This window comes from Kogia breviceps, chromosome 18, assembly GCF_026419965.1.
Source record: "Kogia breviceps isolate mKogBre1 chromosome 18, mKogBre1 haplotype 1, whole genome shotgun sequence".
Taxonomy (NCBI): domain Eukaryota; kingdom Metazoa; phylum Chordata; class Mammalia; order Artiodactyla; family Physeteridae; genus Kogia; species Kogia breviceps.
Window position 1 is genome coordinate 5816868 of NC_081327.1, and position 12504 is coordinate 5829371.

Below are 12504 nucleotides of genomic sequence, written 5' to 3' on the forward strand. Positions count from 1 at the left end.
AACCCGGGCCCCCTGCAATGGGAGCGCGGAGTCTTACCCACTGGACCACCAGGGAAGTCCCTACTCATCATTTAGACCAGGGATTGGCAAACAGTGGCCTACCGGCCAAATCCACCTCCTTTTATAAATAAAGTTTCAGGGACCTCCCTGGTGGTCCAGTGGTTAAGAATCCGCCTTCCAATGCAGGGGACGCAGGCTCAATCCCTGGATGGGGAACTAGGATCCCACGTGTTGCAGGCCAAGTTAAACCCGCCCGCCACAACGAAGAGGCCGCATGAGGTGCGGCAACTGAGACCCGACGCAGCCAAAATTAAATAAATAGGACTCCCCTGGTGGCGCAGTGGTTAAGACTTAGACTGAAAATGCAGGGAACATGGGTTCGAGTCCTGGTCCGGGAAGATCCCACATGCCGCGGAGCAACTAAGCCCGTGCGCCACAACTACCGAGCCTGCGCTCTAGAGCCTGAGAGCCACAACTACTGAGCCCGCACGCCATGACGCCTGTGTGCTTAGAGCCCGCGCTCCGCAACAAGAGAAACCATTGCAATGAGAAGCCCGCGCACCACAACGAAGAGCAGCCCCCGCTCGCCGCAACTAGAGAAAAGCCCGCGCGCAGCAACAAAGATCCAACGCGGCCAAAAATAAATAAATAAGTTTAAAAGAATAAATAAATATTTTTTAAAATAATAAAATAAATAAAGTTTTATTGGAATACGGCCTTCATTTATGTGTGAACTTGTGGCTTCTTTCGTGCTCTCATAGCAGAATTGAGTAGGTGTGCCAGAGACTGGCCCACAGAACTGAAACTATTCACAGAAAATGTTCACTGACCCTTGATTTAGAGTTCAGATCAAGCATCACTCTCCTCTGTGAGACATTCCCTGGGATTCTTCCTCTGGACTTTGACACTATCCACAGCTGGCCCCATTACAGCACTAATCGGCCTTATATCCCAACGGTCTGTTTTCGTCTCCCTCCCAGATAAGGAACTTTGTGAGGACAGAATCATATCTGATATGGGTCCCCAGCTTTGCTCAGCACAGGGCTGAGCCCACCAAAGGCGTATCTTGGCCGAATGAGTGAATAAAATGCACCTAATTCTCCACCTGGTGAACTCCTATCCATCTCTCGAAACCCACCGCAAATATCCCCTCCTTGAGGAAGGCTTTGCTGACTTCATCAGACAGAGTCCCCGCTCCTCCGTGGGCTTTCCTACCCCTGGCCTGGCTGTGACTTGTCCCAGTGGACACCAGGCGGCCCCTGCTTTCCCTCTGCACCCTCCCTTCATCTCCACTTCCACCCACAGCCCCCAAGGCGGGGCCCCTGCTCCCTACCTTGCCCGCATAATGCAGGACGCTGAAGTCGGCCTGATCCCGCAGAGTCCTTGGCCGCTGGAACTTGGGGTGACCACCCTGCTCTTGGGCCACCTTCTCCACAAAGGACTTGTCTGTGGCCTTCGGGAACCAGCACTCCTCATCCAGCAGAGCCAGGAGCCCGGGGGGGTTGGCCTGACCATTAACAGAGGAGGGCAGAAGAGTTAAGTCAGATCCCCCCGATACTGGACACTTAGGTCGCTGCTAAGTTTTAGTTCTTGTGCCCCTTGGGACCTACGAGCAAACATGAGAACCACCGTTATAGCCATCGACCGGCCCTTTGATTCGAGCCACGCCCCGTGGCAGGCATGTTCCGGGTTCTAATCGTCCAGCAGCCACACAGATCTATGCCGTTTTCCCCATTTAACCGAGAGAGAGAGAGAGAGAGAGAGAGAGAGAGAGAGAGAGACAGAGAGAGAGAGAGAGACAGAGAGACAGAGACAGAGAGACAGAGAGAGACAGAGAGAGACAGAGAGAGAGACAGAGAGAGAGAGAGAGAGAGACAGAGAGAGAGAGAGAGACAGAGAGAGAGAGAGACAGAGACAGAGAGAGAGAGACAGAGAGAGACAGAGAGAGAGAGAGAGACAGAGACAGAGAGAGACAGAGAGAGAGAGAGAGACAGAGACAGAGAGACAGAGAGAGACAGAGAGAGAGACAGAGAGAGAGAGACAGAGAGAGAGACAGAGAGAGACAGAGAGAGAGAGAGAGACAGAGAGAGAGAGAGAGAGAGAGAGACAGAGAGAGAGACAGAGACAGAGAGAGGCCTGAGGCCGGGTGGGGCGGGCAAGGAGCTGGACCAAGGCCATGCGGAGGGTGGAGCAGCCGTGGGCTCACCGGCCGCTCGATGAGGTCGATGCAGGGCTGCAGGTCGAGGCCGAAGTCGAGGAAGGTCCAGGGGATGCCCTCGCGCTGGTACTCCTCCTGCTCCAGCACGAACATGGTGTGGTTGAAGAGCTGCTGCAGCTTCTCGTTGGTGTAGTTGATGCACAGCTGCTCGAAGGAGTTCAGCTGCGGGCGGCGGGGGGTGGGGGGCACATGAAAGAGGGGACAGGGGCCCGGAGGGGGCAGGAACCCCGGGGGACAGGGACCCAGGGAGAGGGGGGCAGGGTCAGCGTGATGGAGCCCTCCCAGCCCCCAGCCAGGCACAAAGCGCAGACCTGGAATATCTCAAAGCCGGCGATGTCCAGGATGCCCAGGAAGGAGGCGCCTTGGCGGGGGCTACGGTCCAGGGCTCGGTTGAGGCGCAGGACCAGCCAGCGGAAGAGGCGCTCGTAGGTGGCCTTGGCCAGGGCCTCCAGGGCAAAGTCAGCCTGCAGGTGAGGGCACGGGGTGAGGGCCCAGCATGCACGTCAGTGCCCCCCCCCCGACCCCGCCCTGCCGGCAAAGAGACACTGGGTGTGGACGGAGCCCCACCATGGCTCATCAAGAGCAGTGAGTCGGGCACTGCGTGAAGCGCTTGGGGGCACATTAGTTCATGAATATTCCACCCAACCCTCGGAGCAATGTCCACGGCAGAACAGGTAAGAGGGTGGAATCTGGAGACCAACATCTAGACTGGAATCCTAGCTCTGCTACTTGGAGGCTGTGTGACCTCAGGCATGTGAATAAATCTCTCTGTGCCTCAGTGTGTGCATCTGTAAAATGGATCCTATCAACAGTACCTTGACTGAGAGCAGAGCCCAGGTCAGTGTGATTCCCCCATCTCACATCCCTCACTGTGCCTTCTCTGTCCTAGCACCCCGAGAGCCCAGCCTGGGGTCAGGCAGAGGCCTCTGCCCCAAAACTGGAATTGTGAAAACATCTAGTCTGTGTTCACCTCTCCCCACCCCCACCGCCACCACCCTTATCTGTGCTGCTATCATCGCTTGCCTGGACTATGACAGCGGCCTCCTTGTGTCTCATTGTTTCCACTGGGGCCCCCTGGACCCAATTCTCCACACAGTAGACAAGGGAATCTTTATAAAGACAAACTGAACCAAGTTATTCCCTGGCTTAAATCCTCACTGGCCTCCTGCTGCACTCTGCATAAAACTCACCTCCTTACGGTGGCTCCTAGGACCTCGTGTCCCCTTCCAACCTCTCTGACTGCAGCTTCTACCACCCTCTCCCCCACTGTCTAGTCTCACTGATCTCCTTAATGTTCCCAACCTGCCAAGCTGGTTCCGGCCCCAGGGCCTTTACACATACTATATTCCCTTCGTCTTGAACCATCCAAGTCTCAACTCAAATGTCACCTCTTCCGAGAAGACTTTCCCGAGCACCTCAGTCCCCTCCTTTGAAGAAAGCACCCGTTTCTTCTTTTATTGTCTGATTCCCTACTACAGCCTGAGCTCCCTGAAGGTGTGGTCTTTGTTTGCAAGACTGCCTTTGTTCTGGCACCTAGGCCAGAGTCGGTAACTGAACAGACACCCAGCAAAAGTTTGTTGAGTGAGCGAGAAAAAACTGGCATAAGCTGCTTAAAAATCCAGGGCTCCTTCCCTGGTGGCGCAGTGGTGGAGAGTCCGCCTGCCGATGCCGGGGACGCGGGTTCGTGCCCCGGTCCGGGAAGATCCCACATGCCGCGGAGCGGCTGGGCCCGTGAGCCGTGGCCGCTGCGCCTGCGCGTCCGGAGCCTGCGCTCCGCAACGGGAGAGGCCACAGCAGTGAGAGGCCCGCATAACGCAAAAAAAAAAAAAAAAAAAAAAAAAAAAAATCCAGGGCCCTCCCTGCGCCCACCTGCCACCAGCCTCGCCCACCTGTTCCTTGGTCTGTGCTTTCTGCACGTAGTCCCGGCCAACTTTGATGCGGGGGGTGAGCAGGGCGCGGGAGAAATCGGTCACCCCCAGGCCCAGGAGGCGGCAGAGCTTCTGCGCAGCTGAGGGCGAGAGGCACCAAGATGCGATCAGCACTGGGAGGTGGGGACGGTGCAGAGTGGGGGAGGGGGGAGAGGGTGCCACCCCCCACTGTTGCTGGAACACCAGCCTTTCCCGCTAGAGGCATTACGGGTCCTGAAGGTGTATGCATTCTCCAGCCCCAATAGTTCTCCTCCTGGCACCCCAAGTTGGCAAAAATAATTCCGGATGTGGGCGAAAGCTGGACTAGGAGGATGTCCATCACAGCCTTGTTTACAATAGAGAAAACCAGGAAGCAACCTGAATGTCCAACAGCTAGGGATTGGTTAGAGAGTCAGGGTGCATCCATTTGAACAAATGTTCTGCAGTCACTAAATATGATTATTAGAAATAATAATTATTTATAACATTATTATTACTAATTAATAATATAAGCATTATAAATAATTATTATTTAATAAATAATAATTATTAATTATTACACAGTACACTTAAGATGTGTACGTTTCATGATTTGTATGTTTCACTTCAAGTCCATGAAAGAACTGTAAACAAATACTGGAGCCAGTAAATGATATACAGGCTGAAGGGTCTATACCAGTATCTGCGATTTTGAAATGCGCCCGAAAAGGAGATGGATGAACAGAGGATGGAAAGATATTCGATAAGGCAAGTGTAGTAAAATGTCAGTGGTAGAATCTCGGTGGTGGATCTGGGTGTTCAGTATAAAATTCTTTGACCTTTTCTGTATGTTGGAAAATGTCTCAGTAAAATGCTGGGGGAAAACTCTTGGAATAAGAGTTCAGGGAGATGGCCAAACCTAAAAGAAATCTTTAAAAATTCATTGCTCTTCCGTATTTTTGTAGGAAAAAAAAAATTGCCAAAATGTTAATAGCTGTTTTGGCAGAAGGCCGAGGAAGGACTGTGTGGGCAGGTGTATTTCTTCTTTCGCCTCTGAATTAAAATGATCATTAAGAAGTGTTTTTGAGCCTCTATCACTTGCGTTACAGGAAGATAGTTACTACAAATACTCAGCTCCAGCAAAAGAGAAAAACGCTGAGGAGGAGACACATTAAAATGTCAACAGTGGTTATTTCGGAGAGGTGATGAGGATTTAAATCAATCTCTCTCTCTCTCTCTCTCCCTCTGATGCAATTGCAATTTCTAACTCTTCTACAGTGATTTTGCATTATATGGGAATGTTTAGAAACTGAAAAAAACAGCATGGAGTACTATGCTGCCAGGAACAGGGTGACCTATCAGGGTTCTCAGCCCTTGGTGTGTACTTTGCCAGCCGGTGGAGCCCGGGGGCTGCTTCTCCAATTAATGTTTGCAAATGCAGAAAATTAAATACGAGGGTTTCCAAAGGAGATTAATGATACTGACATACAGTTCTCCTCACAGAACTCAGGTGAAGAAACCCCAGTAGAGTTCTAGTTAATAATCTTGAAAAGTTACCCCCACTGCATTAAGGGGAGGGTGGAAAGCAGGTTTCAAAACAGTTTATAAGGTCTGACCCCAATTTTGTAAATCAAATGAATGAGTGAGTATGTATGGCACACCTGCTGGGTGTGTGAACCTGGCCCCCAGATGTCACAGGGATAGCTCAGATCAGTGACATCGTGAGAGATGCCCCTTCCTTCATATGTTCTGTGTTGTAGAGCTTTTGAAAATAGCCCACAGGGTTTCATAATCAGGACAGAAAGCTCTTCCCATCTCGACGGGAAGGCGGTATAAAGCAAGATTCCATTTCTGTGATAATTATTTCCACATTGATACAGACGTAGAACAAAGCCCAGAGAGAAATGCCCCCAAAAATGTTAGCAGTAATTATGGGTAATTTCCCTGCCTTTATACTCCCCTGTCTTGCCATATTTTCTTCCCCATTCAGATTGTATTATTTTATAATAATAAACAAGCAGAGCTATTTCCATTTTGATAAAAAAAGGAATATCAACTATACTTCTGCTGAAAGGCAAAAAAAAAAAAAAAAAGTATATATACGCAGAGCACGGAGGCCAGGAGGAGATACGCCCAGTGCTAATGGTGGTTTTCTGGGAGGGGCTGGGGTGATGGAGGATCCTGCTGTCTGCGCCCCCTTCCACCTGGGCACGCTGGTGTTGTTCAAATTTTCAGCAGAGCTCACACTTTTTATAATCAAGAAAAGAGTGGACGGTGTTCTTTTGGTAAAGAGTCAGCAAAGGGCAGGAAATCAGGGTGGTCCCCGGGCGGGAGGCGGGTCTGGCTGGGGAGGGAGGGCGCTCTGTTCGTGGGTGGGCAGCAGGCCACGTGGGGGTACCTGTGTTGTCAGGCATGGAGGCTTGATCGGTGTTCCGTTCTCTCTTCAGGACAATGTTGCCAAACTGGAGAACGGCCGAGACCATCCGCAGCATGGCTGAGGGGCAGCAGAGACACAGATCAGCGAGGCTCAGGGCGCTGACACGTGGTCTGAACTAGCCCCTTAGAAATCTGGCTTAAACAAGGACCTACTGCACAGCACAGGGAACCCTACTCAATATCTTGTCATAAGCTATAACGGAAAAGAATCGGAAAAGGAATAGATATATGTATATGTGTGTATAACGGAATCACTTTGCTACACACCTGAGACGAACACAATATTGTACAGTAACTATACTTCAATTTAAAAAATGAAATAATAAAAAAAAGAAATCTAGCTTGAAAACCTTACTTATGTCAAAGTATACCATCATCTGACACTAAGCAGGTCTTAAATACATGAACGGATAAATGAATTCTATATTTCATTTTATTTTTTGGCCACACTGCGTGGCACGAGAGATCTCAGTTCCCTGACCAGGGACTGAACCCGCGCCCCCTGCAGTGGAAGAGCAGAGTCGTAACCCCTGGACCGCCAGGGAAGTCCCTGAATTCTGTATTTTATATTCAAAGTTTGCTTTATCGCCATTCGGTGTCTGCTCATGTCCAGTTTATAGAGCGATGCGTAGAAGATTTAAAAGGACTTAAGAGAAATGAATGAGCAAGAGCTTTAGTAATATGGAAAGATTTCTAAAATATCGAGTAAAAAAAATTCGAGGTGCAGAATGGTAATATATGGCAACCACTATCTATGCAAAAAAAAAAAAAGGCAGAAAATGTCAAGGTCAGTCAATTTTCCTTATTCTTGGTAATTATGTTCTAGAGGGTCACCTGAAACACTGAATTATCGAATGTGAGCAAATGCTCCTATGGGGGAATACAGGTTTGGTTCCTGGGAGCCTCTGGTCACATTTTCATCAACTGATCAATGCATCACCTTGGTTCATGTGTGTTTCTGTTTAAAGACACCTTATCTGACGGCAAAGTAAACTGGTGCATCACTATCCAAAACAGTATGGAGGTTCCTCAAAAAACGAAAAATAGAATTGCAGCAATCCCACTCCTGGGCATATACCCAGACAAAACTCTAATTCGAAAAGATACAAGCACCCCTATGTTCACAGCAGCACTGTTTACAATAGCCAAGACATGGAAGCAACCTAAATGTCCATTGACACATGACTGGATAAAGAAGATGTGGTACGTATACGCAATGGAATACTACTCAGCCATAAAAAAGAATGAAATAATGCCATTTGCAGCAACATGGATGGACCTAGAGATGATCATACTAAGCGAAGTAGGTCAGAAAGAGAAAGACAAATATCACATGATATCACTTATATGTGGAATCTAAAATACAACACAAATGAGCATATCTATGAAGTTGAAACAGACTCACAGACACGGAGAACAGACTTGTGGTTGCCAAGGGGTAGGGGGGTAGGGGAGGGAAGGAGTGGGAGTTTGGGATTAGCAGATGCAAACTAGTGTATATAGGATGGATAAACAACAAGGTCCTACTGTATAGCACAGGGAACACTCTTCAGTATCCTGTGATAAACCATAATGGAAAGGAATATGAAAAAGAATACACACACACACACACACACACACATATATATAACCGAGTCACTTTGGTATACAGCAGAAATTAACACAACATTGTAAATCAACTACACTTCAATAAAATTTTTTTAAAGACATCTTATCTGATATAATAGCATTGATTCACATTGAACTCACAACCAACATTCACTGTAACTGGAGTCTGAAGGAAGCTCTTCTCACATACGTACTTTCTCTGTAAAGCACATCACAGCCTTCCTGCTCTTCGGGACCCCAGACAGCATTAATCACTACATTTAGGGGGACATTTCAGACAGTGAAATCACCAACCAAAAGACAGTGAAAGCTCCCCAAAAGTGTAAAGCGTGGCACTCAACAGACTGTATAGAAAGGACAGTGGTTTACAGTCTGGGCTGGAACAAGAAGGCAGAATGTCACCCCATGAGACTTCAGCTGGATGCTAGCTGGCAACTCAAAACTTATACTCCTCTATGAATGACCGCAATGACCACAAAAGCACCAGGATTGTTGATTTGGGGGTTACGAATAAATGTCGTGTGTAGGTGAATTCTCCAACTCGGACACCGTAAAAGAAGATCGATTGTATTAATATTTGCACGGCTGCGCAAAGCGGCTAGAAATCTCGCCGTGAGTGGGCAATGCTGCCCCCTAGAGGACGTCTCGGGAACGTGCAGGGGTTGGTTAGCACAGGGGTGGGGGCCACCCTGGCAACGTTTCTGGATGCCACAGAGACTGGGCGGGTGGGGACCAGAGGAGATGCCCTTCTGTACCCCAAAGAGTTGCCCACATTCCGTTTGATTGCGAAACGTCCCAGTGGACATTCACGTCTGTGAAATCGTGGTTTGAAATGCTCTGAGACTAATCCCAGCTGTTTTCTGTATACACACAAGTGTTTTGTGTTTGCTTTTAATACACAGTGCATTTTCCAGGAGGTTAGTCACTGAGGAATCCGAGGGAAGGCTGGTCTTGGTTTTGTTCAGAACTTTATCGAGATTTGGTCATCAGGTCAATGCCTCCTTGTCTCCACCCGCAAAGCTGCCCTCGGCTTGGAGTGGACCATATAACACGCCTACATCAGGCTGGGCTCGTGTCTGCTGCTTTCGTGGTAATGCTTCAGACCAGCAGCAACACCCAACCACCTCATCCACGTTTCTCCTAGAATAGCCTTCACGATTTGCGGATTGAAAGGGACGCTGATCTATTTCCACTTACTCCGCGCCAGGTCCTGCTCCAAACACTCACAAATGACCTCATGTCACCTTTGGAACAACTCACTGAACCAAGTCCTGCAATAGCATCTTGCGATGGGAAACAGTAAAACCCCCCATTTGACAGACAGGGAGACCGAGGCACATTCAGGTAATCAACTCAGCCAAGATCATCCAGCTCACAAGTGGCATGGCTGAGACACACCCAGCGGTCTGACCCTGGGGTCTGTATCCTTAACAGCCGTGCAGCCCTTTCCGTCCCTCTTTCAGCATACAATTCGGATGTTTGTACGAACGTAGAGCACACGCACAGAAAAGCACACAAACCACCTCCATCCAGCTCTGTGAGGTTTTACAAAATGAACACACCAGTGGACCAGCCCCTCAGAAGCCCCCTTCTGGCCACTCACCGAACTGGGTCAGATTTCACACTCACGGGATTGCAAGGAAGAAGCCAGGTTCAAAAGTGCACGGACTGTATGGGTCTGTTTGTTCCAAATTCAAGAGCGGGCGAAACAACTCCATGTTGTTAGATGCCAACATAATGGTGATGGGGGTTGCGGTGAGGGGAAGGGGCTTGAGGGGGCTTCGAGGCGCTGGTGATATGGGGTGTCACTTGCAGAAACGCCCCCGAGCTGGGTGCTTGGGCACTGTGCTCACTTTCTGGTGTCTATGCTACAGAAGCGTCTGCACAAAGTTTATTTAGGAAAAGGGAGTGGAGGAAGGTGGAGGCGGGAACGCTTCTGGGAGACCCGATGCCAAAAATGCGAAACCCGAATCTAATCACGAGGAAACACACGCACACTGACAAAACAACGGGTCTGTAATCTCCCCAAGTGTCAAGGTCACGAACGATAAAGACTCAGGACCGGTTCCAGATGGATGGAGAGTAAAGTGTGACGACGAGGTGCAACGTGTGTGATCCTGGACTGGGGAAGCGTGTGCGTGTGTATGTGTGTGTGCGTGCGTGCATGCGTGTGTGTATGTGCGTGTGTATGTGTGTGTGCGTGTGCGTGTGTGTGTGTGCGTGTTTAACTTAAAAAAAATTTTTTTTGCTATAAAGGACACTATTGGGACAGTTGGCATAAGGTCTGTGGATTAGATAATAGTACTAATCGTGCCGATGTTAATTTCCTAATGATGATACTGTACTGTGTGTCAGAGAATGAATGTTCTTAGGAAATAAGCACAGACAGATTCGGAGGGGGGTGGGAGGTAAGATGAGTAATGCCCCCTCTCCACAAAATGTCCACGGCCTGAATCCTGCGAATGTTACCTTGCAGGGAAAAATAGACTTTACAGATGTGATGAAATTTAGGATCTTAAAATGGGAGATTACTCTTGCATTATCCAGGTGGGTCCGAAACGTAATCATAAGCGTCCTTATAAGAGGGAGGCAGAGGGGGAAGACCACGTGAGCAGAGGTTAGAGTGATGCATTTTGGGTTTTTTTTCACTTTTTTTGGCCGCGCCGCGTAGCTTTCAGGATCTTAGTTCCCCAACCAGGGATCGAACCCAGGCCCTGGAATTGAAAGCACAGAGTCCTAACCACTGGACCACCAGGGGAGTCCCTAGAGTGATGCATTCTAAAGACGGAGAAAAGGGCCACGAGCTAAGGCATACAGGTGGCCTCTGGAAGCTGAAAAAGGCAAGAAAATGAATTCTTCACGGAGCCTCCAGAAGGGACCAGCTCTGCTGACACCTCGACTTTAACCAGTAAGACTGATTTTTGACTTCTGACCTCCATAACTGTGAGGGAATAAATGTGTGTTGTTATAAGCCACTATGTTTGTGGTCATTTGTGACGGTGGTCATCAGAAACACGAAAGGTGAAGGGATCCCTGGGCGACACCCCTACTCTCGAACAGCTCAGAACAAGTAATTAGAAAGACAGACAAGGATAAAGCAGATGTGGCAAGATGGTAATGCTTGAGGAATCTGGGAGAAGGTATGCAGCGGTTTTGTGTACTCTACAACTTTTCTGTAAATCTGAAACTATTCAAAATAGAGAGGTTAGGGGCTTCCCTGGTGGTCCAGTGGTTGAGACTCGCGGTCCCAATGCACGGGGCTCAGGTTCGATCCCTGGTCGGGGAACTAGATCCCACATGCTGCAACTAAGAGTTTGCATGTCGCAACTAAAGATTCCCCATGCCACAACTAAAAGATCCTGCATGCCGCAACTAAAAAGATCTCACATGCTGCGACGAAGATCCCGCGTGCCTCAACTAAGACCCAGCACAGTCAAATAAATAAATATTTTTTTTTTAAAAAAAGAGGTTAAAAAAAAAATCCCTGAGAACAGAAGCGGGGGGGGGGGGTGTTGGTCACTGGCCTGACAGCTTCAAGAAGCCTTACTCTGAAGGACACACAAGAAACAGCTAACAGAGGTGGCCTGCTGGGAGCCCGGGACACTGGAATGATCACAGACTTTTAGTTCTTTTTGAATTTCATACCCTTTGAAATGTAGTCAAAAAAAAGATCACTGCTGAGAAAAGACTCAGTTTCTGAAATTAGACCGTGAAATTGCAGTGATGATTCACACCACCTTGTGAATATATTACAAATACCGAACTGTATACTTGACAATGGCAAATTTTACGGTCCATGAATTCTAGTCCCCCAGAGAAAAACGGTTTTGGTATAGCTTTCGGGGCACGCCGGGGTGTGCAACAAATCTGAATGTTTCCTCTCCATCTCCATCAGGATCGTAACTCCTTGCGGAAAGTATCTGCTCCTTATTCACCTTCTAACGGTATCCTCTGCATACAGTAAGCACTCCATAAGTGTGTTCATGAATGAACTTCAGCTTGCCACTTTGGGGGGAAGAATTCCTTCCACAGTCCCCACTACTTTTGGGATTCAATCTTATCCCTGATCAAGGTCTTCGGCACCCTGTCCCCAGTCCTCCCACCTGCTCCAGCCCCGGGTCCCCTCAGTTACTCCAACCAGCCAGGCCAACCTCTCTCATCTCCGCCAACACCTGACACTCTCTCTTGCCCCCAGGCTTTTGCCCTGGGAGCTCCCTCCCCAAAGAGGTGGTCCAGGACCACCCACACCTGCTTAATTCCTGCCTGACCATCAGGGCTCAGCCAAGCGCCGCCTCCTCCAGGGGCTGCCCCGCCCCTTCCGAGACCCCAGCCCCCACCCCCGTGACCCACAGTCAC

At 49.1% G+C, this 12504-nt stretch overlaps 1 protein-coding gene across 8 annotated transcripts in view; it reads right to left on the reverse strand.

The window, feature by feature from the left end:
* The window catches only part of MYH14 (myosin heavy chain 14), a 93146-nt gene that overhangs the window by 55512 nt on the left and 25130 nt on the right, over positions 1–12504 (reverse strand). For all 8 annotated transcript variants that reach the window (XM_059044029.2, XM_067018759.1, XM_059044028.2 and 5 more), the window contains 5 exons: positions 6503–6598; positions 4108–4226; positions 2530–2682; positions 2207–2380; positions 1334–1507 (listed from right to left, as the gene is read on the reverse strand). In XM_059044029.2, coding sequence (XP_058900012.1) covers positions 1334–1507; positions 2207–2380; positions 2530–2682; positions 4108–4226; positions 6503–6598 — 716 coding nt within the window. The remainder of the gene's footprint in view (positions 1–1333; positions 1508–2206; positions 2381–2529; positions 2683–4107; positions 4227–6502; positions 6599–12504) is intronic.